This window comes from Onychostoma macrolepis, chromosome 20 (genome assembly GCF_012432095.1).
Source record: "Onychostoma macrolepis isolate SWU-2019 chromosome 20, ASM1243209v1, whole genome shotgun sequence".
NCBI classification, from domain to species: Eukaryota; Metazoa; Chordata; class Actinopteri; order Cypriniformes; family Cyprinidae; genus Onychostoma; species Onychostoma macrolepis.
The window spans coordinates 27,157,394-27,170,222 of NC_081174.1; the positions used below are offsets into that span (position 1 = coordinate 27,157,394).

Genomic DNA, 12,829 nt, shown 5'->3' on the forward strand with positions numbered 1-12,829 from the left:
ACTAGCCAAAGTTCTGTAAGTTAAATCATGGGATCAATTTACATGGACAATTAATTAATTACAATTAATTAATTTAAGACAAAAAAAAAATAATAGAGATTATTTTTAAATTTTAAAGATTATTGCAGTACATTTTACAAGAAAATACTATTTCAATCTTTCTACTTGAATGTGTTCATGCCTTTCCTTTGTAATCATTTGTGAAATTTAATAGCAATTTAATTTAATCTAATTTCTGGGTGAAAATTGTTTCAAACTAAATACAATTTTTCCTCAGTGTATCTTATGAAAAATACCAAATATGTGCAGTAATGGTAATTTGAGAAAAAACATGGTGCCATATTGATACACCATGGTAAATTCAAAGAATACCATGGTACAAGATAAAATACTTTTTTTTATTAGTAATACATATAAATAATTAGTTAATTAGTGCAACGCTCTAAAGTGACTCTCTAATCCAGTGGTTCTCAAAATTTTTGATTCCAAAGCCACCAATTTTCCACAACAACAGACCTCAAGACTTGGAAAAACAAAACATTTTAGAGCTTGTCACAACTAGAAAGTTGTATATTCATAAAATTGACATGTATAAACATGTCAATGGAATTATAAGGTTTGATTTAATTTATATGACTTTACCGGGTCTAGAAATCACTCTTAAAATTATTTACGAAAAAAAAAAAGTGTTTAGAGAGTAAATTAAAATAAGAAATGTCGTTATTTTTGTTTCAAGTTGCTTTAACTTATTTTATTCTTGATTTTAAATGATTTTAAGTCTTAAAAGTTTGCTGAGGCTTCCTTATGGCCCCTTGGTTGAGAACCACTGCTCTAAATAGACTATAATAAACTTTCTCAAGCACTCCTGAGTCCTGGAATTATGAAAAAATGTCTCTGTCAGCGGCTGTGGATTTGCGGTTACGCTCGGGGGAATAAATAAATAAACAAAGGCAACAAACAAAATTAATTACAAGAGGAGGCGAGTAAATAAGCTGCCACACCTCTAGTTCAATTAAGAGTCGTTTGTTGGTCCTGAAGTGTCGTTAGTCATGACAGACAGCTCCAGCAGATGGGCCTCTTAAAGTTACAGTAGCCGTGTTATTTATTGTTCGCTGTGTAGAGTTTGTCACAAAAAGACGTGTGAGCCGATGCGAGGGTCCCTCTCCATCTCGCTAATTAGATGCCGATCTGTCTTGCACACACAAACAGACTCTATACAAACATTATACTGTAAATCAGCCACACAAACTCAATCACACGCCTCATACCTGTCAAGGTTAAAAACAAACACGTTTCCAGATAAATACGCAGCATTCAGAGTCATTAACTACACACGCACACACACAAACAATGTGCCTTATTAGACATCCATGTCATAAGCAAGGAAAGACGAAAGACACTAGATAAAACCTTCTCTTTCCTTCTCATGTCTTTCTGCCGCTTTTTCTTTTATATTTGTTTGAATAGCATCTATGAGCTGGACCGTGGGCAGAAAAACATGGAGACTTTGATGACAGATAACAGAGAAAGTGTCGGTCCCTCAAGACTCTACCGTGTTCTGATGAGTTTCCTTCAGGCAATAATTAAAGAAAGCCGAGGTAAACACATTCCCTCCAGTGCTAGAGACTAACTAACTAACTAACTAAAAGTAGCAATGCTGCTAACTTAAAAGAGAAGTTCTGTCATTATTTACTCGCTCTCATGTCGTTCCAAACCTGTTTGCTGCTATTTTTGTCCAGTGGAAAACAGAAGTCGAAGACATTTTTGAAGAATGCTAGCACAACAACTAACACAAAAATGTTGTGAAAGTAATCTTCCACATACACTACTTTTTAAAAGCTCATCAAGGCTGCATTTATTTAATTCAAAATTCAGCAAAAACAGGAATATTGTGAAATAATATTCGAATTTAAAATAACTGTTCTCTATTTGAATATATTTTTTACCGTAATTTATTCCTGTGATGCAAAGCTGAATTTTCAGCATCGCCAAAAAAAACCTTTTGTGAAACAGACAGGTTCTTCAGATGTTAAAGATTCTTTATTGAACCATTTAGACAAAAAGGTTCCTCTATGGTATCGTGAAGCATCTTTATTTTTAAGAGTGTATCAGTATTGAAAACAGTTGTAGAAATATTTTTGTGGATTTTTATTTTTTTCCCAGGATTCTTTGGTGAATAGAAAGTTTTGAAAATATTTATTTAAAATAGAAACTGGTTGTGCTGCTTCATAAACTGTGATTTTTTTTTTTTTTTTCAGGATTCTTTGATAAATAAAATGTTAAAAAGAACAGCATTTATTTTAAATGGAAATATTATGTAATAAATGTCTTCAGTCACTTTTAACCGATTTAATGCATTTTTGCTGAATAAATTATTATTATAATTATTATTATTATTATTATTATAAAAACTTTACTGACCATACATTTTTACACAGTAGTATGTCTCGGTGTAATAATATCAATGTCTTTCATTATATCTTCAAAAAATGCCATTCTGAACTCAAATGCTATTGGTTACATTAACCTGAATAACAGCTCTAGCTGTAGCTGTAGGAAGGTACTGCTATTATGAAATTATTTGACATTATAGTTATTTTCAAAATTAGGACTTTCAAAGTTATTTCTAGAAATTTTCTGAAACTGCTTAATTTGACATTATGTAGAAGTGTAAAAAACATTTACAAAGTTGAAGTATTTCCACAGTTATTTTCAGAACACTTCAGAAACTACTTTGCATGTCTCCAGATACAGTATAGCGGAATGACAATGACTTGATTTAATTTGTCATGATGTAGTCACAATTATGTACAATCATGATTAGAGATGCACTGATGTATCGGCTAACAATCGGTATCGGCCGGTAAAAGCAATTTATTTCACTACTGGCCGATTGTTCAAAATCAGCTGAAGATCAGGGCTAGGGATGTTCATTTGAACCGCTTAACCGTTAACCGACCGATAAGAATTTTGACCGATTAATACAATCAGTTAAACGGTTTAAAGTCACTTATTTATTTATTTTTTTCAGTAATTTATCAAGATATTTTAAAAGGTTTAATGCATGGTTAAAATAAGCTACGCGTATAAAAATAAAAAATAAAAAATAAATAAAAAATAAAAAAACGTTTTTTAGAGAGAAAAAAAAAAAAAAAAACATAAGTCGCCTATAAGTCGCATTTTATTATTTCATTCAGAAATAGGCCAATGGCGAATTACAAATATTATAATAAACACTGTAAACATAGCTATGCTATTTTAGTTCCCCTCACTCTACAACAAATCCTTTTAATTAACAGTAGGCTATTTAGAAAAGAACAAGAATTAAAAATGTAAGAAGCTATAGCGACAAATCAAAACGAATTAAGGCTAAAACGAAACTGAAACCAATGTTGAGTCTCTCGTTCGACACAAAATCAAATGTTTCCGTATTCGCGATGTATTTGAATGCCAAAATATTATTTAGCTTTTATGTATAGGCCTACTTCACTCGCGTTCCAATATCCACGTAAAACAAAATGTTTTGCATAACTTCATGGTGGTACGGCGATAACGCTTAACGGCACAGATTTTACTACATTTAAACTGAGCAGTGTTTTTTTTTTTTTTTTCCCCATATGTTTGACTGATTGTTTTTTTATAATGATAATGAACAGGCTGCATTGTCAAGGTAGAATGCTAAACTGTGTGTGGCGCTGCAGAAATCACTTGATTTTTATTTTTTTCCTTCTAACAGGAAGCAACTACTCCTTTTCATGAAGATAATCGGAATTGTAAAAGGTTAGGGTTGTTTGCTGCTTTTTGCGCATGTAAAATTAATCCCCGGAAAACAAATGTTAGTATTTTTAACGGGTCACAGACACTTATTCTTTCTAATTTAATTTTATTTAAAATAATCTTGTCGGTTAATGGTTAATAATCGGTTAATGAGCGTCGGTTGTCGGTTAGGAAAAGAACATCCCTAATCAGGGCTGATTATATCCTGTCAATCAAAAGGAGGCAGAAAAACGTGTCAGACTGCACACTTTTTTACTGCAAAAAAAAAAAAAAGTAATAAAACAACAACTTGAGGCTGTCCACATTGGACGTGACAAAGCAACGGTTGCAAATAATTTTGTGTCAGTACTGAGGGTGTGCGATATTGACAAAAAAATAATCTCTCTATATTTTCTGGGATTTTATCAATAAAGATAATTAGACGATATTTTGCTGAGTGTGTTATTGTGCTGATATCTTAAGGACTACCGTGGACAGCTGACTCCTATAGTTTTTTGATATTGTTCATATACTGTGTGGAGGTCAGTTCACAGCAGTGATAGAAATGAATCTTTTCCAATAAGTTTAAATTGATTTTAACCTTTTATGGGCATTTTTACCTTTATAAAGCCATTTTTTCTAAAAGTGTGAATCATCTTTTGAGTCAAATTCTTACATTTAATCAATCAATTATAATAATAATACATTTACGCTGTTACTAAACAAATTAAATCAGTATCAAGAAAATTCATCTTTGCAGAAGTTTATGGCATTTAGATGTATTTTCACATGTTAATGCAGCTTAGAGGGACATGGGATGCTTTGACCTGCAGTTACAAATACATAAATAAAGTTTTGATATTTTAAACACGAAATGTTGAATACTGATATTTGAAATTATTTTAAAAATGAAAAGATACTTTAAATGTAAAATTAAAACCGCCATTAGGTGGCAGCAAGTCACTGTTAATAAGTGAGTCATTGCGATTGAACCAAATAATTGAAACGGTTAATTCATTCAGGAACGAAACACTGTCATGTTGCTCAGAGACGCAAAACAGCATTGTGGCTGTATTTATAATGTTCTTTGTTGGCGAAATAGAGCAAAAACAGGCAATATGGTGTCTAAAACGTAAGTCACTTGATATTAACTTTTTGTTTATTGAACTGTTGTATAAAATCAATATCACATTTGTAACCATGCTGATTCTTTAAGAAAAACGGCACTCTCCGTGTGATATTTATTAACTATATGAATGGATATAAATATATACATTTTCTGCCCCCTTATCTTGAATTATGTGATCATTCTTAATGCATATTAATAGACTGAATCATGCAGTGAAAGAATGCGCACTAGTTAGTCTAACCCGACTTCATCACGTAGTCGCGTATGAGTGCACTCTGTAGGTGTGTTTTGTTTGGTTTTTGCAATATACTCGATAATGTCATGATGTCTCACGAGTTCAGTTTTTGCGCTAAACCTGTGCAGATTTGGCTTGCATGAACTTCCCCAAGAAATTAATAAGTGAACATAACTTACGAAAAGTAACCCACCAAATTGGCTAGTGATTTGACGACGTTACCCACCACAGCTGATTTTTACCCGCATTTGGCGGGTGTTAATTTCAAACCCTGCTTATAATTATATATGTATGTTGGCATTAAGGTATTTATGAAGAAAAAAGGAAAGTTTGTTTAAGTTTACGGTAACAAAAGTGGTTAACATTCAATCGGTAACGGCATCATTCTGAATAATCGGCTATCGGTATCAGAGAAATGGCAAGCAAAGAAATGGCAAGCAACACATTTAATTAAAATTAGAAACTGAAATACTCTCCACATACAGCGGAAAGACAAGAAAGCTCACTGAATTTCATTTATCATGATGTATTTTCCCAATACTTCTAACATTTTTTAGCTGTGGATTCTACATATGAAAGAGAGCTACATATCAGTAAACCAATTCATTCAGACAGTTCATGTAAATGAATCAGTTCAAAAAGTAATGATTCACTTATTCAAGAAGTCTCCCTTTACAGTTAAACACTGCTGTTTTACAACAATCTTTTGATGTATTTACTGTAAATGCTACCTCTGGTTTCTAGAAATGAATGAAACAGAGCTGCATTTCAACGAATCAGTTCATTCAGACAGTGCATGTATATGAAGCAGTTCCAAAAGGAACGACTCACTGATTCAAAAAGTCTCATTTTCAGCTAAACACTGCTGTTATCAATTTTACCACAATTGTATTTAGCGTAATTGCAATGCTGTCATCATAATCACAATTCATTCATTCAAAAAACCCTCATTGTTTAAAAGTCAGAGAAACACTGATCTGAATAAACTATAAAATCTAAAAAAAGTTTATATTGTACACAAACAATGGTGTATGGTTTACTTTGAAACACTTGCTAGTAAGTATTTCCTTGTGAAGCATAGTGCAATAATCTTATTTACAACTTCGGAAAAAGTCGTTTTTAAAGTTTAGTAACTTGTAGTGCAGCTAGCTGCTTTTACAAAAGACTATTTTTAGATTAAAAAGTTGTTTTTCTCTATACTAAAACATGCATCAGAGGGACACGTCAAAGTCAAAGTCAAAGCAGAACTCAGCGGTCAGCGTCCAACTGCTGGCGTTCGCCCACAGGGTTAGTGTTAATACAATCTGCATAAAGCTAAAGCATTTGGTTTGATACTCACAAAGCTTTCCGGCCTCAGAAGTCCCACGGAATTCACTCAAGCGCAAAAGTTCAAACAAAAAGCGCCGATGTGAGATGACAGTAGCTGTAGTTGGAGATGCCAAGATTTTGAGGCTGTATCGCTCCCTGAAGTGGGCTTCGAGCGAGGTAGAGAAAAGCTGGCAAGCCCTTCTGCCGGGAGACTCGATTGATTCAAACCAAGAGAAATTACCCCGAAAACGACCCAGCGTACCTCCAGTGAGTCGCAACACTAATGTACAAACACCTCCTACTAGCCACTAACGAGACCTCAAGTGAACAATACCTTCAAAATGTGTACATTTGCAGGTCTGGAACAAAGGTCACGTCAATCATGGCCTTATAAGAGCGTGGGCTGCGAAAGCCGCATGGCAAGTAGCTGGTAAACTGTCTTTATGCATGAAATCAAAGTGAAACAGAAGCTAATCTGATTAAACGGCATGAAGAGTGAAACAACAGTTCATGCTTTTCTCGTTCCTTGAACTAATTCTCCAGAATGGCATTCATCTCGACTCAAATAGCAAGCTGACGCCTTTTATTTCGTGCCCACAACAGACTCGACAGAGCCACGGGCTCGGGCTTAATTCGGCCCATTGCTCAGAGTTTCTCATTTGCATAATGAAAGAGAAAATTAGCGAGGAGAAGAAGAGCGGGACCAAATGAAGCAATCTGGCAGCGTGAGCAAAATGGAAATGTATTGGAGTGATTTGGATGTGGATTTCGCAGCTTCTACCTTTACGACAGGTGCCGAGGCGGATGCGACAGCTCCCGAGCGCTTGGCGGCGAGGTCGTTGCTGGCCGACGTCACGGCGATGGTCACGGGGGTGGGAAGCAGGGACGGGATGACCGGGAGCGGGAGGAGTCCTGGCCGGTTGTTGCCGTTGGCCACAGGGGGCGCCGAGGAGCAGGTGCTGTTGCCCACGCCATTGTGAAGGCCGCTGGTGCGCTCGCGACGGTCCCAGGGGCCTCGGTAGTCTCTCTCAAAGCGGTGGTGGTGTCGTGACATCACTTCCTCTTAGAGGATACGTAGCGCTGTCTGCAAGAGAGCACACAGAGAGAGCGATAGAATTGATTATACCCTGACAAAACTCAGATAGAAATAGAATGCACCAAACAAATCGAGCTTCTTGGCAGGTTTGACGTGCAACACAACAAAACTCGCCGCAGACATCTCAATATCTGCCAAACGGTAGTTAAAAAAAGGGTGAATTTTAGACTGGTATCGTTTCAGCTGAGTGTAAAAATAACACGTAATCTTTTAAATACCAACAAACGGGCTCGCGTGTGATTGAGCGGCTCCTTTGTGTGCGGGCGAATTTTTGGAGACTCCCTTGAGTGCAAGTCATCTTTGGTCACTTTTTAGATTGACAAAAAAAGTGCTTACTAATGAATTAAATTTATTTATGAAAAAAAAAAAAAACTAATTTAATAAATAAATAGACTTTAACAAAATAAAAAAACAAATACATACATTAAATAAAATAAATACAACTACATTAAATAATTTAAAATTAAATAACTAACCAAATAAATTTGAATTAAATTAAATAAAAAATAACACAAAAGTAAATTAAAATGTACTAAATTAGAATTTAATAAAATAAGAAACACAAATACATGAAAAAATAAATAAAATAAAACTACATAATATAACAAAGTTAATTAAATAAAATCAGCTAGAATTAAACCAAAAACAAACAAAAATACATAAAATTAAATAAAAATAATGTAAAATAAAATAAATAAATTACAATAAAATAAAATATAAAACAATCAAATAAACGTTTAATAAATATATGCTAATAAAACTAAATAAAATATTTTAAAATGTATGAAATGAATAAATAATGAGACATTAAATAATAAAAAACCTAAGTATTGAAAAACAAATAAATAAATATATATATACAATTTTTTTTTTAATTTAACAAAAGTAAATACAATTCCAAACTCTTAACATTTAACAAAAAATAAATGTATACATTTAAAAAAAATATCTTTTTTTACGATACTGAAAAAAACACAAATGTCAGGGCATGTCAAAACTTCTCCAGGGCCCCAAAACACCCTCAGACCCCAGAGGGTTAAATATGAGAAAAGAAAAAAAAAAACATCAGAAATAACATATTTTGTTTCAAACATTTTTTGTTTCAACAACTACTACTGTATGCTAACTTACAGAGTAAACTAATCATAAACCATTTCAACATTTATTGTGTAAAATGATTTCAAACAATTCTGTACACAAATTATGACCATCCCTCAGCTGAGCCTTTTATAGATCACTTGGATTTGCATACAGTATGTTTGAGCAATGCATGTTTTCACACACGATAAATAACCCATCTACTTATTCTAATCCAGCCTCTGCCAACCTTTATTAGAGGAAAAATGAGAAAACGGGTGTTTATTTACAAGACCCACAAGAAAAGACACAAGTTTACAGGAAAACTTGCACTCTTCCAGATGGCTAAGAGATCCAGAGTTTTCCTAACGACTAAAATTGTACGGCTCCAAGGCCTCGTGATTTTAATTAATCTAATCAGCAGTTTTATTGAGCTTTATTGCTGATAGCAGTGCAGGACACGCTACGAGAAAACAATGAAGCACAGCTTTAGCGCTGTGTTAGCGCCTGTGCTAACCTCATTTTCCGTTATTTGCAACGGCTTCTTTATCTTGTCGTCATCCTCCACTGACATCCACATGTAATAACTCTGGAGACCTGAGGTTGGGAGTAGCGTTATTAGTTTCACTCTTTGTACGTGTGGGAACAGATTAAGCTGTTAGTAAAATAAGCCACTTTTGGCCGTTCTGCTGTTCTGCAACAAATTCAGGATTTATTGCGCTTTGGCTAGCGCTTTTATATTGGAGTCAGCTAAACAAGACAGAAGTGTGGAATGAGGTTTACTAGAGCTGTTGTTCGGTATTGTGGCTTTCGACCAAAAAGAGTAAACCGTATGTGCTAGAAATAATCAGGACATACAAAGGCTTCTCTTAATATTAGCTCATTCATATCGAAAGGAATCATGATGAATTAAATAATATTGAGGAAGAAAGAATAATAAACATTGTTTTACAATAATCATTACTAAAACAAATTGGAAGTGAAATAGCTTGACAAGCACAGATTTCTTTCCCATATTTCCAATTTTAAAAAGTCGCAACCACATAGGCTACAACATATGTAAATAAAAACATACTATATATATATATATATATATATATTATCTATATATATTCCAAATGGAAGTGATCATTCCTATCCCCTTGGAGTGGGGACTTTGGAGAGAACAGGGCACGTGCGTACCATTATTTAGTCGTTTGGAATGCACTTGGCGAAGGGAGAGACGTAATTTTCTCATTATCTTCAGCTGGGATGTTCCCATGACAACGCAGCACGCTGAGCGTCAGCAGATGTCGCTGTTTTAATGTCATAAATGTCTTTTTATTGCTGTTAGCATAGCTGTTGCAAATGAACATACATTTTATAGTTTAAAATGTTTTTAAAGTTTTTTGCTATATAATATATAAAAACTTTTTAACTTTTTAAAACATAAAATGGATATTAGTTTATTAGTTTATATAGTATATGTGTGTGTACTGTATATATTTATTATGTATATATAAAGACACACATACAGTATACATGTTTACATGTATATATTTATAGTCATATAATTTATATTATATATATACTATATTAAATATACTTAATATATAAACATAACATTTTTAAATATACATATATATACACACACATATATATATATATATATATATATATATATATATATATATATATATATATATATACATATATATATATATACATATATATATATATATATATATATACATATATATATATATACACACATACACATATATATATATATATATATATATATGACAAAATAAGTCACTATAGTCTGGTGACAGAGAGAAGCCCTGCGTGACTGCATTTCAACAACAAATGAGATCTTCAATCCATCCCTTGTAATTACACTAATCTAAATCACACACATATAAGCACACACGAACACACAGAGTACAGTACCCGCTAATGACACCACCGCCATAATTGCATTGCATGTTAAAAGCACCACATTAATTATTCATGTCTTTTAACAGATTGGCACAGTTATATAGATGCCTCTGTCGCTGTAGATTCACACTAGACACATGGATCATATATATATTCTCTACATGCAATGCACAAAAAAACAGAACCGAAAAATGTCTATTAGTTTTGGCTTTAAATCATTGCAAATGTTGGGAACTGTGATGTGAAGTGCATTGCTAATGGAGATTCTTAATAGTTATTATGACACATTTAGCCATCAATTTGACACTTTTGCCTATTTTATCTCTCTTATTCATGAAATGCAAGTCTGCTGGGCTACAGCAGGTCTATAGGAAGCTAGCAGTGGAGACAGACATTTTATCAGGAAAGCCTTTCCTTCAGATCCAAATAAAGCAGCTGCCCATGTAAAAGCAGCTCCTGCAGCGTCTCCTGACACTGGCAAACTACAGCAGCTCTGGCTTATTTTCAGTCTGTCGTGCACGCAAAACAACGCTCACATGTGATCTGCTGTTGATCCACTGTCCTCTGTGTAAACACACCTATATTTGCAGCCTGATATGAGTCACACACAGGGTAAAAACTGCTCTAGATAGGCAAAATGCAACTCTAATATAATTGGCTCATAACACAGAGTAATAGCTGCTGAAAATTCAGTGTGCAATCACATGAATAAATTACTTTTTAAAATACAACGGAAAAGTTATTTATGTCACAAACAATTGTTGTATTTTTATATTTATTTACCTAATATGATAATTTTATTAATATTTCTAAGCAAATAAACAAAAAATATTAATTAATAATCTAATATAATAAAATAATGAACAAAAATGTATAACAGTAATGTAATAATAATATTGTGAAATAATACAATTAAAATAACTTTTATATTATAATATATTTTTATAGTTATTTTTAAAGTTATTCATGCAAGTTGAATTTTCATTCATTGAATTTTACTCATATTAAATTCTATTCACATATAAAGTCAATTATATTATATAGAATATATATAAAATGTAAATAACTAAAAGATTCAATTATGCAACACCTTGAAACCCCCAATACATACATATAATTAAAATGTTCGTTTGGTTTTTTTGGACAGAGGCGAGTGCAGCATCCTGATAGAAGATGATTCCTGATGATTTGAAATGAAGGCCAAAAGAACCAGAAATTAGAAGAGAGGACATTACAGCATGGTACTATACAGTATATGGATGTGTAATATTAAAAAATAAAATATACTAAATAAAAGAGTAAAGCAGCAATGGGATTAATTAACCCAAAATACAACTCTTAAAGTTGGTCGAAGCAAAACGTACACAGAAGTTCAGGTACTGGCCAACAAATCAAGATCATATCAAAGAAAGAGTGATGGAAAGGAAGATGAGAGAGAGAAAAACTGAGACAGGCCACAAGAGAGAGAACGAGAGCTGGAAAAAAAACAGGAATATACTGGACAGGAAGTGTGAGACAGACAGCAAGAGAGTGAGACCGAAACACAAAACACACAGCATGATCAGCATCACACACGAGCAAATCAAACACATACAGTGCAATCAGTGCAATTCAACCGATTCCCAAACCAACGAGTCGGTTCATATGAATGGATCAAAAAAAAAAAAAAAGAGTGTAGTTTAATTACAGAACACAATGACTGCAATGAGTCAGTTACTGTATTTTATTTGAGTCAAACATATACAGTGCAATCAGTGTAGTCTGATTCCTGAATCAATGAGTAATGAGTTGTTTCTTTCCAATACAATCAGTGCAACACAGCAGATTCCTGAACAAATTACTTTTGAGAGTCAGTTCTTTTTACTGATTCAAATACATACAGCACAACAAGTGCAATTTAACTGATTCCCAAATTAATTACTCTAATCGGTCCATTCTTTTAGGTTAATCAAACACAGCCAAAAAAAAGCAAAACAACTGATTCCTGAATGAATGACTCTGAGCAATCTGTTCTTTTCAGTGAATTAAACCCATATATCCCAACAAACACCAAACAACCAATTCCCAAACAAATGACTCTAATGAGCCTGTTCTTTTTAGTGAATCAAACACATTCAGTGCAACGAATACAACCCAGAACTGAACAAATGACTCCACTGAGTCAGTTCTTTCTAGTCAATCAAATACATACAGTACAATCAGTGCAACACAACAGATTCCTAAACAAATGACTCTAGTGAATCAGTTCTTTTTAGTGAATCATACACATACAGCACAACCAGTGCAATACTGTACAGCCAAAAAAATG

The 12,829-nt window shown here is 33.4% G+C and overlaps 1 protein-coding gene across 5 annotated transcripts in view; it reads right to left on the bottom strand.

The window, feature by feature from the left end:
- The window catches only part of LOC131526863 (kelch-like protein 29), a 285,092-nt gene that overhangs the window by 171,891 nt on the left and 100,372 nt on the right, over positions 1-12,829 (bottom strand). For 2 of the 5 annotated variants that reach the window (XM_058755509.1, XM_058755513.1), the window contains exon 3: positions 7,210-7,512. The exons of 2 other annotated variants lie outside the window; for them this stretch is intronic. In XM_058755509.1, the coding sequence (XP_058611492.1) occupies positions 7,210-7,482 (273 nt within the window). In that variant the 5' untranslated portion in view covers positions 7,483-7,512. Of the gene's footprint in view, positions 1-7,209; positions 7,513-12,829 lie in introns of those variants that run through there. One more of the 5 variants, XM_058755511.1, reaches the window with a different exon arrangement.